The 18,301-nt window shown below is 34.8% G+C and overlaps 1 protein-coding gene and 1 long non-coding RNA gene across 6 annotated transcripts in view; one reads left to right on the forward strand and one right to left on the reverse strand.

Moving 5' to 3' along the window:
- Positions 1–326: 326 nt before the first annotated feature.
- The window catches only part of LOC139994875 (solute carrier family 7 member 14), a 71,021-nt gene continuing 53,046 nt past the window's right edge, over positions 327–18,301 (reverse strand). For all 5 annotated transcript variants that reach the window (XM_072017909.1, XM_072017908.1, XM_072017912.1 and 2 more), the window contains 9 exons: positions 10,683–10,854; positions 9,433–9,616; positions 8,942–9,066; positions 8,285–8,538; positions 7,949–8,191; positions 7,432–7,576; positions 7,246–7,339; positions 7,031–7,158; positions 327–6,510 (listed from right to left, as the gene is read on the reverse strand). In XM_072017909.1, the coding sequence (XP_071874010.1) occupies positions 6,185–6,510; positions 7,031–7,158; positions 7,246–7,339; positions 7,432–7,576; positions 7,949–8,191; positions 8,285–8,538; positions 8,942–9,066; positions 9,433–9,616; positions 10,683–10,854 (1,671 nt within the window). In that variant the 3' untranslated portion in view covers positions 327–6,184. The remainder of the gene's footprint in view (positions 6,511–7,030; positions 7,159–7,245; positions 7,340–7,431; positions 7,577–7,948; positions 8,192–8,284; positions 8,539–8,941; positions 9,067–9,432; positions 9,617–10,682; positions 10,855–18,301) is intronic.
- LOC139994915 (uncharacterized) lies at positions 12,854–15,104 on the forward strand. The gene is made up of 3 exons (XR_011801798.1): positions 12,854–13,177; positions 13,458–14,924; positions 14,987–15,104. It is a non-coding gene; the product is annotated as an uncharacterized lncRNA (long non-coding RNA).

The raw sequence follows: 18,301 nt of genomic DNA on the forward strand, positions 1-18,301 counted from the left end.
ATGTGTAATGAAATCAGTCACTATGTCTGCAAATCAAACAAATTTTCATTTGTAAAGAAAGCTAATTAAGAGAATTAATCTGGCAGACCAGTGCCTAAGACGGTAATGTGGCCGGCTACCACCACGAAATCAGAGTTCCAATCTCGTTGTCTCTGCACTTTTTCTAAAATTATTACATATGATAATAATTGACTCTATTCGTCAACGGCCTTAGCCGCGGAAATTACCAGATACCCATAAGAACACCCAAGTCAAGCTATGTTACTTTTTGAGATTCTTCCGGGAATGTTACACATTTCATTTTTTGAAAATAAATGTACAGTTGGTTACTTTCTGAATAATCACTTTTATTTTTGATCCTTATCAATATTAAACAACGTAGTTACGTAAGGGTATATATATTACATGGAAAATTCTGTCCTCCTAGTGCGCATATATCTTCCCAAGATACCACGATTTTCCCCGAGAGAAGAAAAAAAATTTGTATTTCGATAATTACACCGACTCACACATTCTCCGATCTAGTTCTCCCTCTCACGCTCAACCTTTCACTCTCTGCCTCTCTTACTCCGTTATCTTTTGTCCTTTTTCACTCCTCCACACTGGAACATATTACTCAATTTTCACATTGTTTCTAAAATCATTAACTTTAAAGACGATTCAAAAAGCATTTGCATTATTCAATTCAAAAACAATCGAATTGATCTCTCCAAATAATACTCAAATGATATGTCTTTGTCCGTTTATCTATTTTCTTGTAACGTTCTTTGTTTTAATCCTTATCCGTTCCCGTAACGAGAAACGTATCCTAACCTCAAAACAATATAGAATTGTAAATATAAAATATCGTAAAATTTTAAATATACCGAATAAAAGTTGAATAAATAATGAATCTGATTTCTTGTTTCGTCCAGAATGTGGGTGGACCATGTATCATCCAACCCAATATGTGGAAGGACCAACATCGCTCTACACGATGTACCAAACGAAGTAATTCCTCACTTTCAGTGGAGGATGCACGATCAGAACTCTGAAAAGCGAATTTCCATCGAGATACCCTTGTTTTCGAACGAAATTTCATGAGTTTGTCCATATATGTAGGGAACAAAGAGAAAGGGATCTGGATGGAAACTCTGTGGTTACTTGGAGGTAGAAACCGAACGGGAAACGAAGAAAACTAGTTTCTTCCCCGTACTGGCGTCACTTCCCTGTTTGCAGCAAACGAGATAAAGAAGCGAATGTTTATTTAAATCGACGCACACGATCCCTCTCGCTCGTCAAACGCGTTGGAAGATAATTCTCATCGTAAGTTGCGCCACTGAACACGTGACTATATTTTTCTGACATCACTTCGCTTTCTTTTCGGTGTTCCGGAGTAATTTACCGCAATTTCGAAGTACTCTTTGTTCGAGCATGGTGCTTGATGAGCCTGAGTGAACCTAACGTTAGTCGATTCTACTCGAAAAATCATTTTTCTCGCCTGTTTTCCTTACGCGAGGACGAGTAGAAGAAAAATTTGAACAACACATCGCCTTATGTTTGCAATACTTATACAATCACACAAGAACATTTCTTTTTAAAAATTGTCAATCAACTTGATAAGAATTTTTGGTAATTTTATGCTCTTCTTATGTATGTTGTCAAAAAATAAGAGGTTCTTCTTTCTAGGGAGTTTCTGAGATTTCATTCGCGTTGGTAGGAAGATGTCAGAGGTTCATCGAGCAGCCATACGTCGCAGTAGGCCATTTCCTCCTATCTAAGAATTTGAAAGACTAACTAAAAAAGCAAAGAGCAAAGTGCCGCGTCGAGATTCCGCTTTTGCCGTCATTATTCTTCTCCATTGGTTTGTAAAAGAGATTCTTGAAATTTTACATTCCACAAGAAAAAAGAAAGATCAAAATTCTCTATTTTTTGGAGCTCGAGTTATTTCTAAGCCTTGTTTGACGATTCAGGAATTTTTTAAGTGGATGTGCAGGCACTGTTCTTTCACAAAATGGAACCATTTATCTTCAAACAACTTCAGCTCCTGGCTTTTTCCCTAGCGCGAAGGTCTAATTTGTTTTGTGGATCGATAATTACGCTATGGTTTCCAATCTTTCATTCTTCAACGAGTATCAACAATCATTAACCATTTTCTTTTCTAATATTCTTCTATTAGGACGTTAGTCATAGTGATATGTATTCGGTTAACAACTAAAACTGAAAATGTACCCAGTCTGTAAATAGTCCGACTTGGATTTAAATCAAATGTTATCAACTATTTAGAGTATATTAAAGCTTTTTTAGACGAACAAAGTTAATAATATGTCGAGTAACTTGATTGCTATGCCTTCTAAGGAATTTTTTCTTGAGAAATTCCCTTTTCAAATATTATTCCAGGGATTAAAAGTATTTCGATGTTATTGATACTCGTTCAAAAACTGTCAGGGGTGTACAAAGATTGCTAATCAATACTGAATAAGCGGATATTCGGAACAGCGATCACCGCTCAACTTAGATCGAAGCATATAGGGGATGAAGAAGACATTTTCCCCTAATTGTGTTACTAGTCCACATTAAAGACTCGTGCCTTCCTTAATCAATCTTTCTTTTTCGATTATCTTAATTGAGATATGGTTGTACTTTGTTTTCAAGTAAATTTTTCTAGAATCTTTCTAACCTAACCTAGTCAACATAACAAAATCGATATCGTAGTTAAAGTTATATTTGGAAAATACTGTTTGTTACTCTTCTTCATCGCCGATAAGCTTCTAATAACGACGTTACAGGGTTCGGAACTGAAAAACTAAAAAAATCCTAAGACAGCAGCCTCGTTCTTGGATCGATCGATCCGCGATCGAACCTATAGATCGATGGTTGCGCATAGAAAGTATATCTCGTCATATATATATATATGATACATATATATATAATATAATATAATATAATATATATATATATTAGAAAAATTTTTTTAACAGACGCATTAATACTTAAAGATAAATGTTCAGATCAATCTTTCATTCTTCCGCGACATTTACTCCCATTCTTGCGCTCTTTTCTTTGATCATTCGTTCTACTACCAGAATTTCACGGTTTTTTCCTTGCAAAAGGTGCAGACTGATATGTGAAAAGATCACTGATCGATATGTAGATCCGATATGGAGATCCGAGAATAGAATAAATGGAGAGACGTAAATTTCCCAAGCTGCCCCCTGTAGCTGTCTTTCCGCTGTAATTTCTTCTTTCCCTTTTGCCTTATCACTTTTCCACTTGCTCATTTTCCCAATTTTCCCATTTTGCAACTCTTCTATTCAGTTTTTCAATTTTTCCACTTACCAACTTTCCTCCCAAAACTGGGAACTCTTTATTTTCCAATTTTCCATTTTTATACCAGCTTCCCTTGTTCTCACAATTTTACTCATTACAATTTCTTCTCTTTGTTTCCCAAAGCAAAGTGACAAATACGATCATCGAATGGACATTTATGATATTCCAAGAGTATTCTCTTCTTTGTTAATTTTAAAAACAAACAAACCTAAGATTATCGGTAATATATCTACTAGTAACAATCACAACTCTACTCTAGAACGTAAGATACATAAAACCATTTATAAATAATAACAATTAAGTGATCAACAGTCGTTGTAGGAACTTGTCATTATTAGAACTCGATGTTTTCTACTGAAGAACATTTATAATCAAATAACAGATACCATTTTCTTGTGGTGCTCCACAGTAGGGCACCCCAGAGCTGAGAATTCTTACCAATTTCAAAATATCAATAATTTCAAATCTACATATTGCTCTCTCTCTCTCTCTGTCTCTCTCTGTCTCTCTCTTTCTATCTATTTATTTATTTAATTTGTCTGTTTGTTGATTTATACCAGCCCTCTGCAACTTCCATAGAACCCCATTCATGGTGTCTAGCAGGGGGCTAACAATCTTTAATTGAATATGTCCAATGGAAACGCGACTTCACGTCGCAATTCCAGTTTAATGTACAAGATAAGATTAAAATTCCTCTTGTAAGATTATAATCATATAATTCTAAGCTTTTTTCAAAATTGGGAAAGACTAGATTTAGGCAAGATCCAGTTTCTTTCTTTCTTCATATTTTCTTCGCCATTTTCTTTCTTTCCATCTTCATCTTTTACTCTCGTGTTTTCTTCAACTCTCAGGAACAAAGTTTCTTTGTTACGATCGCCTTGTTCTTTAATTCTTCTCTCTTCATCAATTAGCTGCACGTCTACGCGTATCTTTCAGCAGTTAAAATGCTCTCTTGGAAAACACAAGTGTCGCTTTACATCTAAGAATGGTAATGGTTGCGGTTGAACTTCTTTTTGGGGCATACCAAATTTATACTTATTTTCATAACGTATGAGAGTTTTTGAGGAGTAAAATGCGGAACTATGACTTTTATGGATAGGGATCATCATTTTAGATATTACGTATATATAAAGTTGTAACACATTCGGCAATTTGTTTGGACGATGTTTAGACTTTGATCAGTAAGGTTGTCTTTATCATATTGGCTTCTATAACGCATCCCGTCTTTTGCGGGTTTTCAGTTTGCTGGTATCTATCTAAGAACAACATGTTTCTTAATAATATTAATTAAATCTAACTTACACCTAACTCAAACAAAGATCAATTTATTCAGTTAATCCTCTCTCTCAAATGCTCTCAATCCGAATGAGTCATAAAACATGTGTATCCAAGTAAACAGTCCAATATTCATAAACTTGATGTGTAGACAACGTTAAAGATAATAATCTCTGTGTTTTAAATACGGTATTTTCAGATTTTATTCGTCGAAAACTACCACATATTATTAAAAAGGTAAAAAATTCGGAATGCTCCAAAATAAAGTTTAGCCATGGTCTCTCCCCCAACTTCTATATTTTTTCTTCTTCTTCTTCATGATTCCGCCTCTGACAGCTCTGCCTCTCATTCTCTCGCACTCTCAGACTCTCCCATTCTCTCGCGCTCTCTCTCACGTTTATACAACTAGAATAATAAATATTGCCGCGAAAATTATTTGCTACATTCGTCCCAAACAGTAGTCAACAAGTTCGCCCATCGGAGACTCGCGGTTCCGCTATTTTTGTTTCTGTCTTTACCTTTTTTCGATTCAGGGGGTTCTTTTGAATGATCATTAAAAGGTGGATTATGCTCGACGATCGATTAGGATGGATTTGGAAATTGACGTTTCTCAGTGTGGAGAAGTGAAATTAGTAAGGGAAGCTCAGAATTTCGAAGCAGCACCTCCTGCACAATCGTCGAGCGCTTATCGAGAAAGATTCTGGGTTTCTATATCCTTTTTTTCAAAAAAAAGCCAGTTCGTGAAATTTCCTCGTTAATTCTTCACAGAAGAAACAAATGATTAAATCATTACACTGTACTTGAACAAGCATATGCATCGATTCTCTTTCAGCCATCTTAAATAATAACTTCCTAACTTATTTGTGTTGGGCACCCTAATTTTAAAATCAACAAAATTGTTTTAAAGCAATTCGAGATCAAACATTAATGCATATTTTGCATTAATCATAATATAAACTATAATATTAAAGAAATCTCTTTGAAAACCAGTTATCTAATTTATCTGTTTAACACCGTAACCTTACAATCAATGAAACTTTAACTTTCCAATAGTAAAGTGCATCAGTTTACCATTAAGTATAACATAATCTAATTTTAAAAGACCTTTCAGAAGCAGCTATCCAACTTATTTATGTCAATCATTCTAATCTCAAACAATTCTCGAATAATTATAACATAACCTAACATTAGAATATCTCCTTGAAAAGCAACTATCCGACCTATTCCTGTTAACCACATAATCTCAAACAGTCCTCCATTAATCATAACATGAACTTAAAAGAACTTTCTTGAAAAACAATTACCCAACTTCTTTTTGTGAACCATCCTAATGTCAAAACCAATAAAACATTTTCAAACATAATGTCACTTACCAAATATTTAACTTGTGTGTTAGCTAACTAAAAATTATAAATGAATAGCATCGCGAGTACCAACTCTGTAGCCCCTCGCTTCATAACCTCTCAAAGGCCATTATACACCGCGAGCTCCGAAAGGGACGTTTTTTTACGCCGATGAACGCTCGACGCCGGTCAGGCTCGCATAATAATTTATCTTGATATCATCAAATATATATATTTATATCGGCGCTGATAGCCGCTCAATCGTCCCAGGTGGGGAAGCTTTCGTGGTCGATGAACAGCGATGATTGGCCAGCAGTTTCTGGCCTCTGACTTGGTGTCCCACCGAAGTTCGTGCTGCCGAACACAGGTTGCCCGAATGCATCCAGTTGCTGGCCCTCATAGATGCTGCGATCAGTCGTCGTGTACGACGCATGCGTTTGCTGTTGTTGCGGTTGTTGCTTTTGTGTATCTGTTACTGTCAATTCGATGTTGCCGGCTGATACGTTTTCCTCTAGATTCTCCGAAGTGTTTCCTTCCTCCAGGCTGCTGTGCTTGATACCGTAGTAGAAGTACATGATGAAACCTAGGATTGGTTATAAATTATGTTATGTTAGGTTTTATAATTTGGAACTTTAGTAACTTGAGAAAGTTTAAAATGTTATTAGGACATATTTAGGCTAAGATACCTTAAATACTTCTTACTAGTGACTCTGGGTAATCAATAGGATAAAATAGATTAGAAGTAGAATTATTATTAATAGGAATTTAACATTTCTGTGCATTTATGGGAAATTTAAAGATACAAAAATGTATTAGCAGTTAATAATATAAAGAAACATCCAAAGTATTAGAATATCAAAAGTACTGTACATATTATATAAAGTATTACTTCTGGAAGCTTCAGGTTGTAAACCAGATATCTAATAAGAATTATATTTGGATTTTGCATTAGCATTGCACTAGCTTCTTCAGAACTCAAATAACATGTTGTGGTTAATTGTGAAAGTAATGTTTAGTTGATAGGTGCTTACAAGATGCAGTATCTCTTGGACTAATCATGATTCAAATTGCATTAAAGTAAAAAAGAAATTTGTTAGGTTTACCGAGAATCATCCAGACAGTGAATCTGACGAGTGTCAAGATGCTCAGCTTGAAGATGAGGTATATGTTCACAGTGATGGCAATCGCCGGTACGAATGGGAGTCCCGGTGTCATAAACATTACGCTACTTCTAAAAATGTTCCAATTTCACAATAAATGAGTAAAAGAATATTTAGTTAAAGTTTAAATAAAAGTTCTATTTTAAATTGAAATTTACCTGTTTTGTGACTTTCTACTTATGGCAAGCAATACTCCAATTATGGCAAAGAGGAACACGAACATCATTATCGTTGTGAACGTTCCCATATTTCCTAAAATGAATAACGTTAGTATTATATTATTGATACGATTGGAAAGTTGAAAGAAAGGTGAAAGGTTAAAGGTTTATTTCTCTGTGGCTTACCCATGCCGCAAACTATAATCAAATCGAAGATGACGATCAGCAAAAAGAGTACGCCGACTAATTTCATGACGTAGCGACCAGACGCCTCCGTCGCTGGGCCTCTGTCAACCCAGGGGAAGATGGCAGGACAGAGATATTGTGCTGCCTAAGATAACAAGACATTTTATATTAGATATCAGAATAAACTCCAAATTATACTTATACTACATACTTTGTATACTACAAAAATATTTCACTGTTAAATTCAAGAAAAGAAGGGAAGATTCAATATTAAATACTGAAAGAAGATTCTAGAACAAAATTATAATTGGCAATAAAAATATGTATTACTTTGATAGAGTATAACGAGAAAACAAAAAATAAATAAAATTATAGCTAGAAGAATAAAACAGTATTCTATAACGTTATAATCAGGGAAAATAGGAATGTTGCAGAGTTATAATTAGGAAAACAAAGAATATTCCAGAATTATAATTAGAGAAAGAAAGAAACATTTCGAAGCTTCTAAATTCTATACCTGCAACCGACGTTGGAGGTAATTCAAAGGTGGTCCAATTATTGGCGTATTTCCTGGATACTGATGCGCACTGCCACAACCGGAGGCAGCTGCAGCTGCATGCACACTACCGTAGAATTTATTCTCAGTTCTATCACTGACTAGATATTGATCATCTTTACCCAAACCAACTTCGTCCTCCTCTGCACCATAAGTGTCGTCCGAGTCTGGCGACGAACTATTGCATCTCCTCACTCTTCTTACCTGAAGAACAAACAGTTCATCTTTGACTATTCATTCGTATAAACATTTTTATCATTATTGTCACAATAGTGTTCATTGTTCTTGCAACTCTACCATGATGCGTTGGCCGCTGTTTGCTGCAGCAAGATCTGATTGTGTAGCCTGGACAGAATTCAGTGCAGTAGTTAGCTGATCAGGTCTCAGCTCCTTTCCATAAGTCACTTGACCATTTCCCTGATTTTCTTTAGTTGGTGATCGGCAAGGTGTTCTTAAACTCTGTGGTAGCAACTCTACAAGGTTCGTTGAGTGAGGTTGATAACGGAGAATCAGTACACAGGTAGACACCAAAGTGTACGCTAGTAGAGTACCTAAAAATCCAAGAACAAAGAACATTTTAACTATGTATTTGATACTATATACGAGGTGATTATCTCGTTGGAGACGTCAAAGAAGAAGCTGCTGATTGAACATTGTTTCGACCTAAAGAATGACTGGAAACCGTTCTTATCTTTAAACTCTTCAAGGGCAACTTCTCCTTTTTGTAACCTCAAGCGAAAAAAGTCGCTCTGTGTTTTAACAATAGTTTAACAAACCATTAATCAGATAACGACAGATATCTCGTCTCGCTATCGTTAGTAACCGATGAAAAGAAATATTTCGCGCGACTTAAAGAAGACTCAATACTGAAAGAATTAACTGGTTCTGGTTACTTCGAAGAAAATTCTTTACGATGTGAAGGAAGAGGGAGAGCTGATTTTTCATAGGACTCACCGATAGACATCATCTCTACCAACACCTCTAATTGAATAAACAGCGCAGCCAAGGCTGCACACACACCGGAAGTCAGTGTTGCTATGACTGGAGTACCTGTTGCTGGCCACACTTGGCTCAGAGTCCTAGACACCATACAAAAATACACCATTAGAAAGTGTAGATCTTACGAAATGATCATTAATGAAATATACAAAAGGATATTTGTTATGAATTAGATAAAGATACAAAGATCGAGAGGGGATTTTTATGAGGCAAATATAAATAATATAGAAATTGTAATACTTATTTCAATGAAGTTAACATAGAAAATTTTCAAATAGAAATTTGTAAGATCTCTAGAAAATGTATTATCTATTTTGTTCTTATCTTATTTAGTTAATTTCAATTAATATTTATTTTAACTAATACTAATTCAACTTTACTTAGAAGAAGATTTAAAAACGCAAACGAGTTGAGTCTTACCGACAACGCTGTCAGGTCAAACTTACCTGAATATAAGGCCATCCTGGGCCATAGCATAGACTATCCTAGGCATGGGGAACATGCTACCAAACATGGAGACTGTCAATCCAGCCAACGCACCAACTGCCACGATATATTTGCACTTGTATGCTCCAACTTGACCAAACATCTCCACCAATGCCGAATCTTGATCTACCTCATCGTATGGCACTGAAAAAAGGAAGTAGAACATTTTATCAATTTCCCACTTAGTACTTTTCTTATTTCTTCTTACTTTTTCCCTTCTTCTTTTTCAGGCTGTTTTTCTAAGGACTTTTATCAGCAGACTGTGTTAAGAGAACTGGCAAGCATTCGTGTTCGAAAAATGTAAAGGTTGGTTTTTTAGAAGCATCAATTATGTCCGTTATTTAGAAGCATAACGAACCGTGCCTGTGTGACGAGGGTAAGCGAAGGATCACGTGTCGTTGAAGGGTGGCCAGAGATGCGTGAAGGGAGGTCAAGGATGGCCAAAGGCCTTTTGGTCGACGGATGACAGAGTTGAAGCGAATAATCTGTGGAAATGCCATCACTTGCCTGTTAATAATTAAACTAGCGTCATTAAATAACAACTATTCAGTCTAGAATATCTATAGGATGTTGTTCTCGTAAATATATTTATTTTGTTGTTTGTTGCAATTAAAGGAAACCTTAAATTGAGATTAGAATAAATTTCAAACTTCTGTATTAATAATGTTAATTATTAATAATGTTGAATATTTGGTTACTCTTTGTACTGCACTTGTAAATTATTGTTGTCACAATTATATTTCATCTTAGAACTTATATCGTTTGTTTAAATGTAAGCACTTAAAGTTTTAATTAAGATGATGTTAATATTCTTGCTTTAGCATATTGCAAGCCATAATATATTTATCCAATTCACATTTTCTATAATTTATGATACAAAAGAAGAAAGAGATTAATGTTTATTAAATTTTCCATACGTTCTACAATTAGTAAATAAGAAATTTCATTTTTCTTTATTCCCCCTAAAATAGTATTATATATATTCATTATAATAATGCATATTGGCAATTGTTTTGTCATTTGTTACAAAGACACAGACTGTATAATTCCAAATATTTCTTCTTTCCACGAAAGGGTGAATTCAAATTGAAACTTAATCTTTTAATTAGAACTCTTCTACTTTTCTGTTTTTGTTTCCCATGTTTGGTCCTGTTTGCAACTGAAAATTGTAGAAATAGTAGAGAGTAAAGGGAATCGGACAAGTACTTACCAATCAGCGTCAGCATCATGCTGGTGGTGACATAAGCGGTGAGTATTATGATTAACGAGGCGACTATAGCGAGGGGGATGCTCCTCTTCGGGTTTGTCGCCTCTTCGCCGGTGGTCGCTATAATATCGAAGCCGATGAACGCGTAAAAACACGTCGCTGCACCGGTGAACACCTGCAACAAGTATATTGCCTATTAATAGGACAGTTGAAGTCAGGAATTCCTGTTCAGGTGTGTATGTCAACAGCACAGGATCGTTTCGTTTTTTCTTTTTGAAATATTTATCGATGGATTTGTTCTTGGTTCTTGCGATTCATACTTTCAATATCCTCAAGTTGAGAATTTGTCCATGGAATAAATTTTTAAAGAGCTCCATGTACCCTTGGTCTGGAAAATAATTCATAGAACATTTTGGAAGGATGACACATTCTACAATGATGAAAATATTCGTAGAATATTCTTGAAGAGTTTCATATTCTTTAACTTAGAAGGTTATCCTTAGAATTTTCTAGGTGAAAAGTATCATGCATTCTTTATTTGAGAATTTATTCAGAGAATATTCTGCAGAAACTTTATGTCACCAAATAGGACATTTTATCTACAGAATGTTCTGTAACAACAGCATATTTTTCAACTAAGAATTTATCCATTGAACAAATATCCTGGAATATGATACAAAAATTCTATGTTTTCTAATAGGCGATTTATCCATAGAATTCTCCGTCAGAATTTTGTTATTAATATCTTGTCAAATTGAAAATTTATATCCCTTCGTGCAACGTGATGGGAAATTTATCTGAAAAGTTGAAATAAGATACTGATCACATTCTGGGAGAAGCTCGATCGTGAATAAGGGGGAATAATTGAGGATGAGAAATGTTTTCCAGCCTGTTAGGGTTGGAGTTCGGATGAGCAGAATGACAAACGAGAAGCTGTGTTCGTTTCATTACTGACCTCAACATGTTGCAACTTTTCTGTACAAACGTTTAACCTGCAATTATGGATGAAACGAATTGAAATCTAACTCATAATGAAATATCGTTCATAATTTCACAAGGAATTTAAATCTGATCTACAATACAATATACATAATATGCACGATATATAATATGGTTTCATTGAAATTTTCCAACTTTGAAAATCATAGAAGCCTTTTGGACAACTCAACACTTGATGATTAACAAAAAAAAAAAAAAAAAAATGCTTCTTTTAAGAATTTCTCAACAATCTAATATTTAGTAATTAATCTATGAGAGAATTATTTAGGAATAAAATAACTATGCGATTGAAATAACCAGATACTGGAATGAATAAATCAGTGGAACAATGGCAAAGGATATTTCGTTACTTGGGAAGAGTAGATCCGTAGGACGGGAAGGATAGAAATCGGCAAATTAAGTTGCTACCTTAATAAAAACGTTCTTTGAGAGCTGAAGAGTCTTCCAGGCCTCCTTTCAACGCGGATACTCCGTAGCCCATTAAATTTTTCAAGGTCCCCTAATGTCGTTATGAATTCTGATGTCGGCAGCTTCAACGAAACTGAATAAAATTGAAAACTTAATTCAATCTCGTAGGAAACGAAACCTGAGCATTACGACCATCTTTATTTCATAAAAGTGATGAATCATAAACTGGAATAATGTTACAACCATAGATACTAGATTGAATGTGAAAAAAGGCTACCGCTATCTATCGAATTATTCTGAAAATACTAGGTATCTCTTCTACAATTCTAGAAATTATACTTAACGCTCCGTCTGTGACCTTATCTTTACTTTACTCTTTATATCGCGTCAAATTTGTAGAATATTATGTAATAGTATTTTTTTGCTACATGTTATTTTAATCTTTTTAACGGGGGAAAGACTTAAACAAGAAGAGAACGATCCAGTGTGTAGATGTTGGAACGAAAAATGAATATGAAGACGGATTAAGAGAAATTTCTCGCTGGTTCCTCGAATGCCAACGATCAAAGAGGATGAAAACGGAATAAGAATAGATCGAAATCCAATTCAGAGGAACTAAATCTGAATACGAAATACCACGATCAACTGGATCACTGTGAAAATTCACAGAATACTAAAAATCGGATCTAAACGCTAAATCCCTAGGAATTGATCGAAATTATATTTTATGGGGATTTCTTTACTACGATAGGACGGGAAGAATAGAAGGGGAATAGAAGTAGATTGGAATGTAATTCAGAACAACTAGATTGAGAGTAACTAGCATTTCCCTATTAACCGAATCCCCATGAAAATCCCTAGAATATTGGGGATTCCTAAAAACTGATAGGAATTCTATTTTCTAAGACTACTTCGCGTGTTTCTTCGACCCGAACGGTCGAATGAAATAAAAAGGAGTAAAAGATAGGAGGGAAACTAGTTTAGACGGACAGGTTTATTCGTTCAAAGTGTTCATCGAGGAAGGAACTTGGCAAGTTGAAATGTTAACAAGTTCTATAGGATGACTTCTTTTCTTAGAAGAGAAAAATCTCGTGAATGTTTGAGAATACACGCTTGACCCTGTAGTATTTCGCCTCCGCAGTTCTCTCACGCCCCCATATTCCAAGCACCGCCCACGTAAAGCCTCGAGTGGAAATCCTCCAAACAGAGAATGCATTTCCTCGTTAAAAAGACACAGACATCTGAATTTAAACGGGCGTAACCCCCTCCAACCATTCGCCCTGTAGCCTTCATCCTTTTTTCTTACGCTTCGTTTTATTTCTGAAATTTATTACGTGCTTTTTGCGTGGAGCTAAACGAGCAAATTTGTAGGTTATGTTGGAAGCAAATGTTACCACGATGAAATACATGGTCGTACAAGAGAACGTTAACGAACAAAATGGCTCGCTTTTAGCGGAGTAAATTGGCAGATATAGGGATGTAAAACCAAAGCCCCTCAAGGCCCGAAACAACAAAGGAAGAATCACTAAAGGAAGTAATAGAGTAAATTCTACTAAATAATTATACTCTATTAAATTAGCAGAAAATGTTACATCAAATTATATAAAAATATATTTTTTGATGTTATCAGTTTTAAGTAGAGTAAACAACATTGCTTTATTGTAAAAAAATATCTTTATTATAAAAAAATACGAACCAAAAAAATATATTCTCATTAAGCAGCTAGAGAACAAAGTAATTAAGCGAAACAAGAGATCATAATACTAAGCTAAAGGCAAAGAGGTAGTCACTTCCAAAAAGCTAATATTCCTAAAGAAGACTTTAATTTTTACACGAATATAACATTTCAATCGGAAAAATGACTGTAAATTAAGATTTGTAATTTTTAACAATGTTTGTTAGCTATCATGGATACGTCAAAATCAAATAGACTTGCCGACAACTTGTTCGAGGATTCGATTAGTTTTAAAAGCAAGCGTCAACTGCAATCTGATTATTGAAGGGTGAGCATATTAATTTCACAATTCGTTCATTGTACAAAATGATGAGACAAAGACCAACAACTATGTATTTATATATTATCGTTTATTTTCCAATTGAATCCTCACAAAAAGTAAATTTTCATTTGCAAATAATAATAAATAAATTATTGTTAACATCGTTAAAACGATCTTTATTTCAATAAGAAACTTAATTTTTATTCACAATTAAAACATTATTTTGGCTTTTTATTTATTATTTAATAGGGAAATAAAATTTTGCCTAACGCTGAATGGAAGAGTTTCAAAGTATCTTTAGATCGTTGAAGAATCGCGATTCGTCCGTATTCTTATTATCCCGAATTAATGACGACGCTTCGGATGGCCATTGACCTACAACGCAACTCTTTATCCCCAGTTGTATTTCCAAGAGACCTTAACAAGGATGAAAGTTACAACAAGAAACATCTACAGAATTTCTACGTCACTGTTCGATGGACATTACGGAATATAATCAATCGAAATTGCTCGATGGTCGACAGTCACCCCCTACAAAGGGGTAGTTTCAGAGGTGTGATCAAAGAGAGAGGAGGTAGTTAACGCATGCATTAATATTAATCGAGAGGTTGACACAAGCAGTCTGCCGTGACCTCTCGAGCAATTTCCGGCGTGGGGGTGAGAAATAGGAAGGGACGAGGTCGCTAAAGATTTGAAAAGCCACCCCCAGAAAACCCACGCATACTCCTAAGGTCAGATAGAATGCACGTATTAACCGTTTCTGGAACGTTGATTTCTCCAGGCATTTGAGAATTTGGCGAATTTCCATGGAAAGGCGAGGAGGAAGTATGATTTTGAATAGGTTAGGAATAATTTAGGGAAACGAAATTAGTGTGTACATATCGTTGGCTCTTTCATTTCTAGAAGATTAATATCTGAAGGCATTGAAGAAACTGGAATCTACAAGATTTTAATTGAAACTCGAGGAAAAGTTTAATTTTGTATAGGTTAGGATAAATTCAGAAAATCGAATATATATATATGTGTACGTATATTAGTTTCTTTCGTTTTTGAAAGATTAATCTTTAAGGGTGTTTGAGAATCTCGAGGAGAAAAGAAACTTTAATTTTTTTATAGATTACCAACGGTTAAAGAAATTTCATACATTTGAAAGATCTCTAGGGACAATTAAGGATCTAGAGAATTTTTATCGAAAATTAGCAAAGAAGATTCATTTTCTCTTAAAAGTTAACTTCCTCGATTTATCTTTCTGATTTTAATTTCTCTAATTAAATATCGATATGTATTCTTTTATATTTCTTTATGATTCTAAGTATTATAAGACTGTTATAGGTTACGTTTATTATAAAATCCTTCATATAAGTTAATACTTTGCTGCCATTAACGCATACAGCTTTGTGCTTGAAGGAACAATACTGCGCCATAGTGATACGTATTATTGTTATTATTATCATTACATAATGAACGCCCTTTATCCGGAAGGTATTTCTCTCAGTATGAAGTTTTGTCGAAAATAACTTGATGGCTCATCGTTTGCGTCATTAGACGCACCGTAGAAAATCCCTATGATGCACAGATCACGTCACTGAACACCTAACAGAAAATACCCATGACGCATACGTTGCGTTAGCAGGTGAAGGTGTTAATTTAACAAAGCCAAGCAATATTAATAACATCGACAATATTGAACATTTAACAGAATGGAATAAAAACTCGTTCGGATTTCTTCGAAAATACGTCGTAAAAAGACAACAGAATTATAGCGGGTAACCTACGTTCGTTTTATCCCTAAAATTTATTTTCAACCCGCACGGATGCATATTTGCCAAAGTTAACTTCACTTTCGTCAGGTTTTCGAAATTTTATACAAACAAGTTTTAACTTCGAATATTTATCGAAGAAATGGTAGAATCAGGTCAATGAAAGGTTGCTTTCTAGGTAGGGGCGAATAATGAAGTGGTATGGGGTAGTTTTTCCAAGACACGAACAGGCTTTTCAGGGAAAGTAACGCAAGTTGGAAACGTGACGATGAAAAATTCACGTTTTCAAGGGGACACACGCGGTCTCGGCGACGGAAATATTCATCGTGGATCGCCGATAAACACGCGATGGGGGTTGCTGAGGGGGTTGAAAAGGGAAAGTATCGCGTGCATAAATGCCAGAATACGACTAAGCAAACTTTTTCTCTTTTTAATTAATAATTCACGACCGTCGACACTTTGGATTGCTGACGACCGACACTAAATACATAACGTTTGGCTGAACTTCGTTTTGAGGTACGTAAATTTGTGATATTTTTTTTTTTTTTTTTCTTTATAATATATGGATAATTTTCGACGAGTAGAATACAAAAAGACTACTTTGAAGGCTTGAAGATCATTATCCTAAAAATAATGCATGTATTACAGCTTACTGTACTGTATATTACACTTTATGTGAAACAAGTATTTCTAGATACTACTCGTAAAAAGCAATATCATATGTCATGAAAGGAAGTCATAAATTCTATATGCCACGTAACGCGGTTCAATCTAATTTTTATTTTGAAACAGTGTGAATAGGAGGGCAAGCAGAATGTTAGAAAATCGTCATTTTTCAACATCGCCTGGAATTGAAAAATTCATGCACAACCTTAAGACTGTGTCTCCCCAAGGAAGAAGAAACGTCCTTACCGTCTCCCTGAGAAACGATGGATAAGTTGTTAAAAATTAAATCGAAATATGCGAATATGACAGTAATCGTACTTACCTAAACGTTATATTTCATCTTACTCTTTTTCAGATATTGAACGATTTTCAAAAAGATGAACGAGAAGAGTCGGTTGATAAATCGACTAAAGTTATCGATGATAAAATGACTAAAGTTTTGAATCGAGCAAAACCCAAGTACGTTCTTACGAACACACGTGGATGCAAAGTCGTTGTTCACATTGTTGGTTGCTGTTCGCATGTAACAATGATATTACGGTATTTTGGATTCCAATCTGCAATCGATTCAGTTGCTAATTTTCCTATTCTAACTACTTTAAAGACGATTTAGTATCTTAAACAAAAGGACAAAATATAACGCTTAGGTGAGCTCCATCGCTATCATATCCACATGTCTCGATTCATTTTTCACAACTTTTCCATCGTTTCTTCAGAAAGCGACATCTTTTGTTCCTTGGGAGACACCTTTGAAGATACCGCATGACTTTCTCAACTCCAGGCGGTACCACAGTTGGACATTTTTTAACATTTTTCTTTGATGGAAACGTTTCATTGAGAAACACGAAGATAGAAAAACCTGAAAATGATAAAATGCGGGCGTTGTCAATTCTCTTCTATTTATTCTGCTTTCCAACGAGATGAATATTCCAATATTTACCCGTTTCAACACCTCGGACGTCCTTCGAATAAACGTTTCGCGAATCCTTCGGGATGAAGAAACTCCGGTGCACCCACGGGATATTTAATATCATGAATATTGTTTTTTTTTTTTTTCGTTTGTCTCCTATCTGTCTCTTTATCCCATGCAAAAATGCTACTCTTCATGCCACATACTTGAGCAGCCATGCGTGTAAAATAATCGAGTTATCCAACAATGAAATTTTTCTAAAGTTTGCTCTTGAAAATTGCAGGAAGTTCGAGTGGAAGAATGTTTGTCGAGTGGTTTGAAGAAAATGAAGTGGTTTAAGTGTGACTCATTTCTATGAGGGAATACCTAATATTAAAAGAGTTATTTTCTGTGAGGTGTAATAATATTTAATATATCTATTTGTAAATTAATGATCTTATTAGATTGGATATATCGTTTAATTAAAATCTTATTGGTTAAGAGGATTATAGATAGCATAAAAGAAAACTAATAAATACTAGAAATTTTATAAAACAAATTAAGTGATGCAAGATGAAGATTGACAAAATTCAAGATTTTACTGCTTAAGGGGAATTCACTATAAATAACATAAAGAAAAATGAAATAATAATTATATTATAAATCGAGATGAGATAAAAAATACTATAAATTCTGTAAAACAGATTAATTAATATCACATAAGATCAATATTTAAAGAAATCTCTGATTCGATAGATTTCTCGCCTGGCAAATGAGAGGATTACTGATGATTTTCGAGAAACGACTACTTAACGAACAATATCCAGTTGAAACCTAAATAATGCATCCCCTTGCTAAATCCAATTCCATCCGTACGGGTCACACGGTTCCCGGGTAACGTGG

Source organism: Bombus fervidus, chromosome 15 (genome assembly GCF_041682495.2).
Source record: "Bombus fervidus isolate BK054 chromosome 15, iyBomFerv1, whole genome shotgun sequence".
Taxonomy (NCBI): domain Eukaryota; kingdom Metazoa; phylum Arthropoda; class Insecta; order Hymenoptera; family Apidae; genus Bombus; species Bombus fervidus.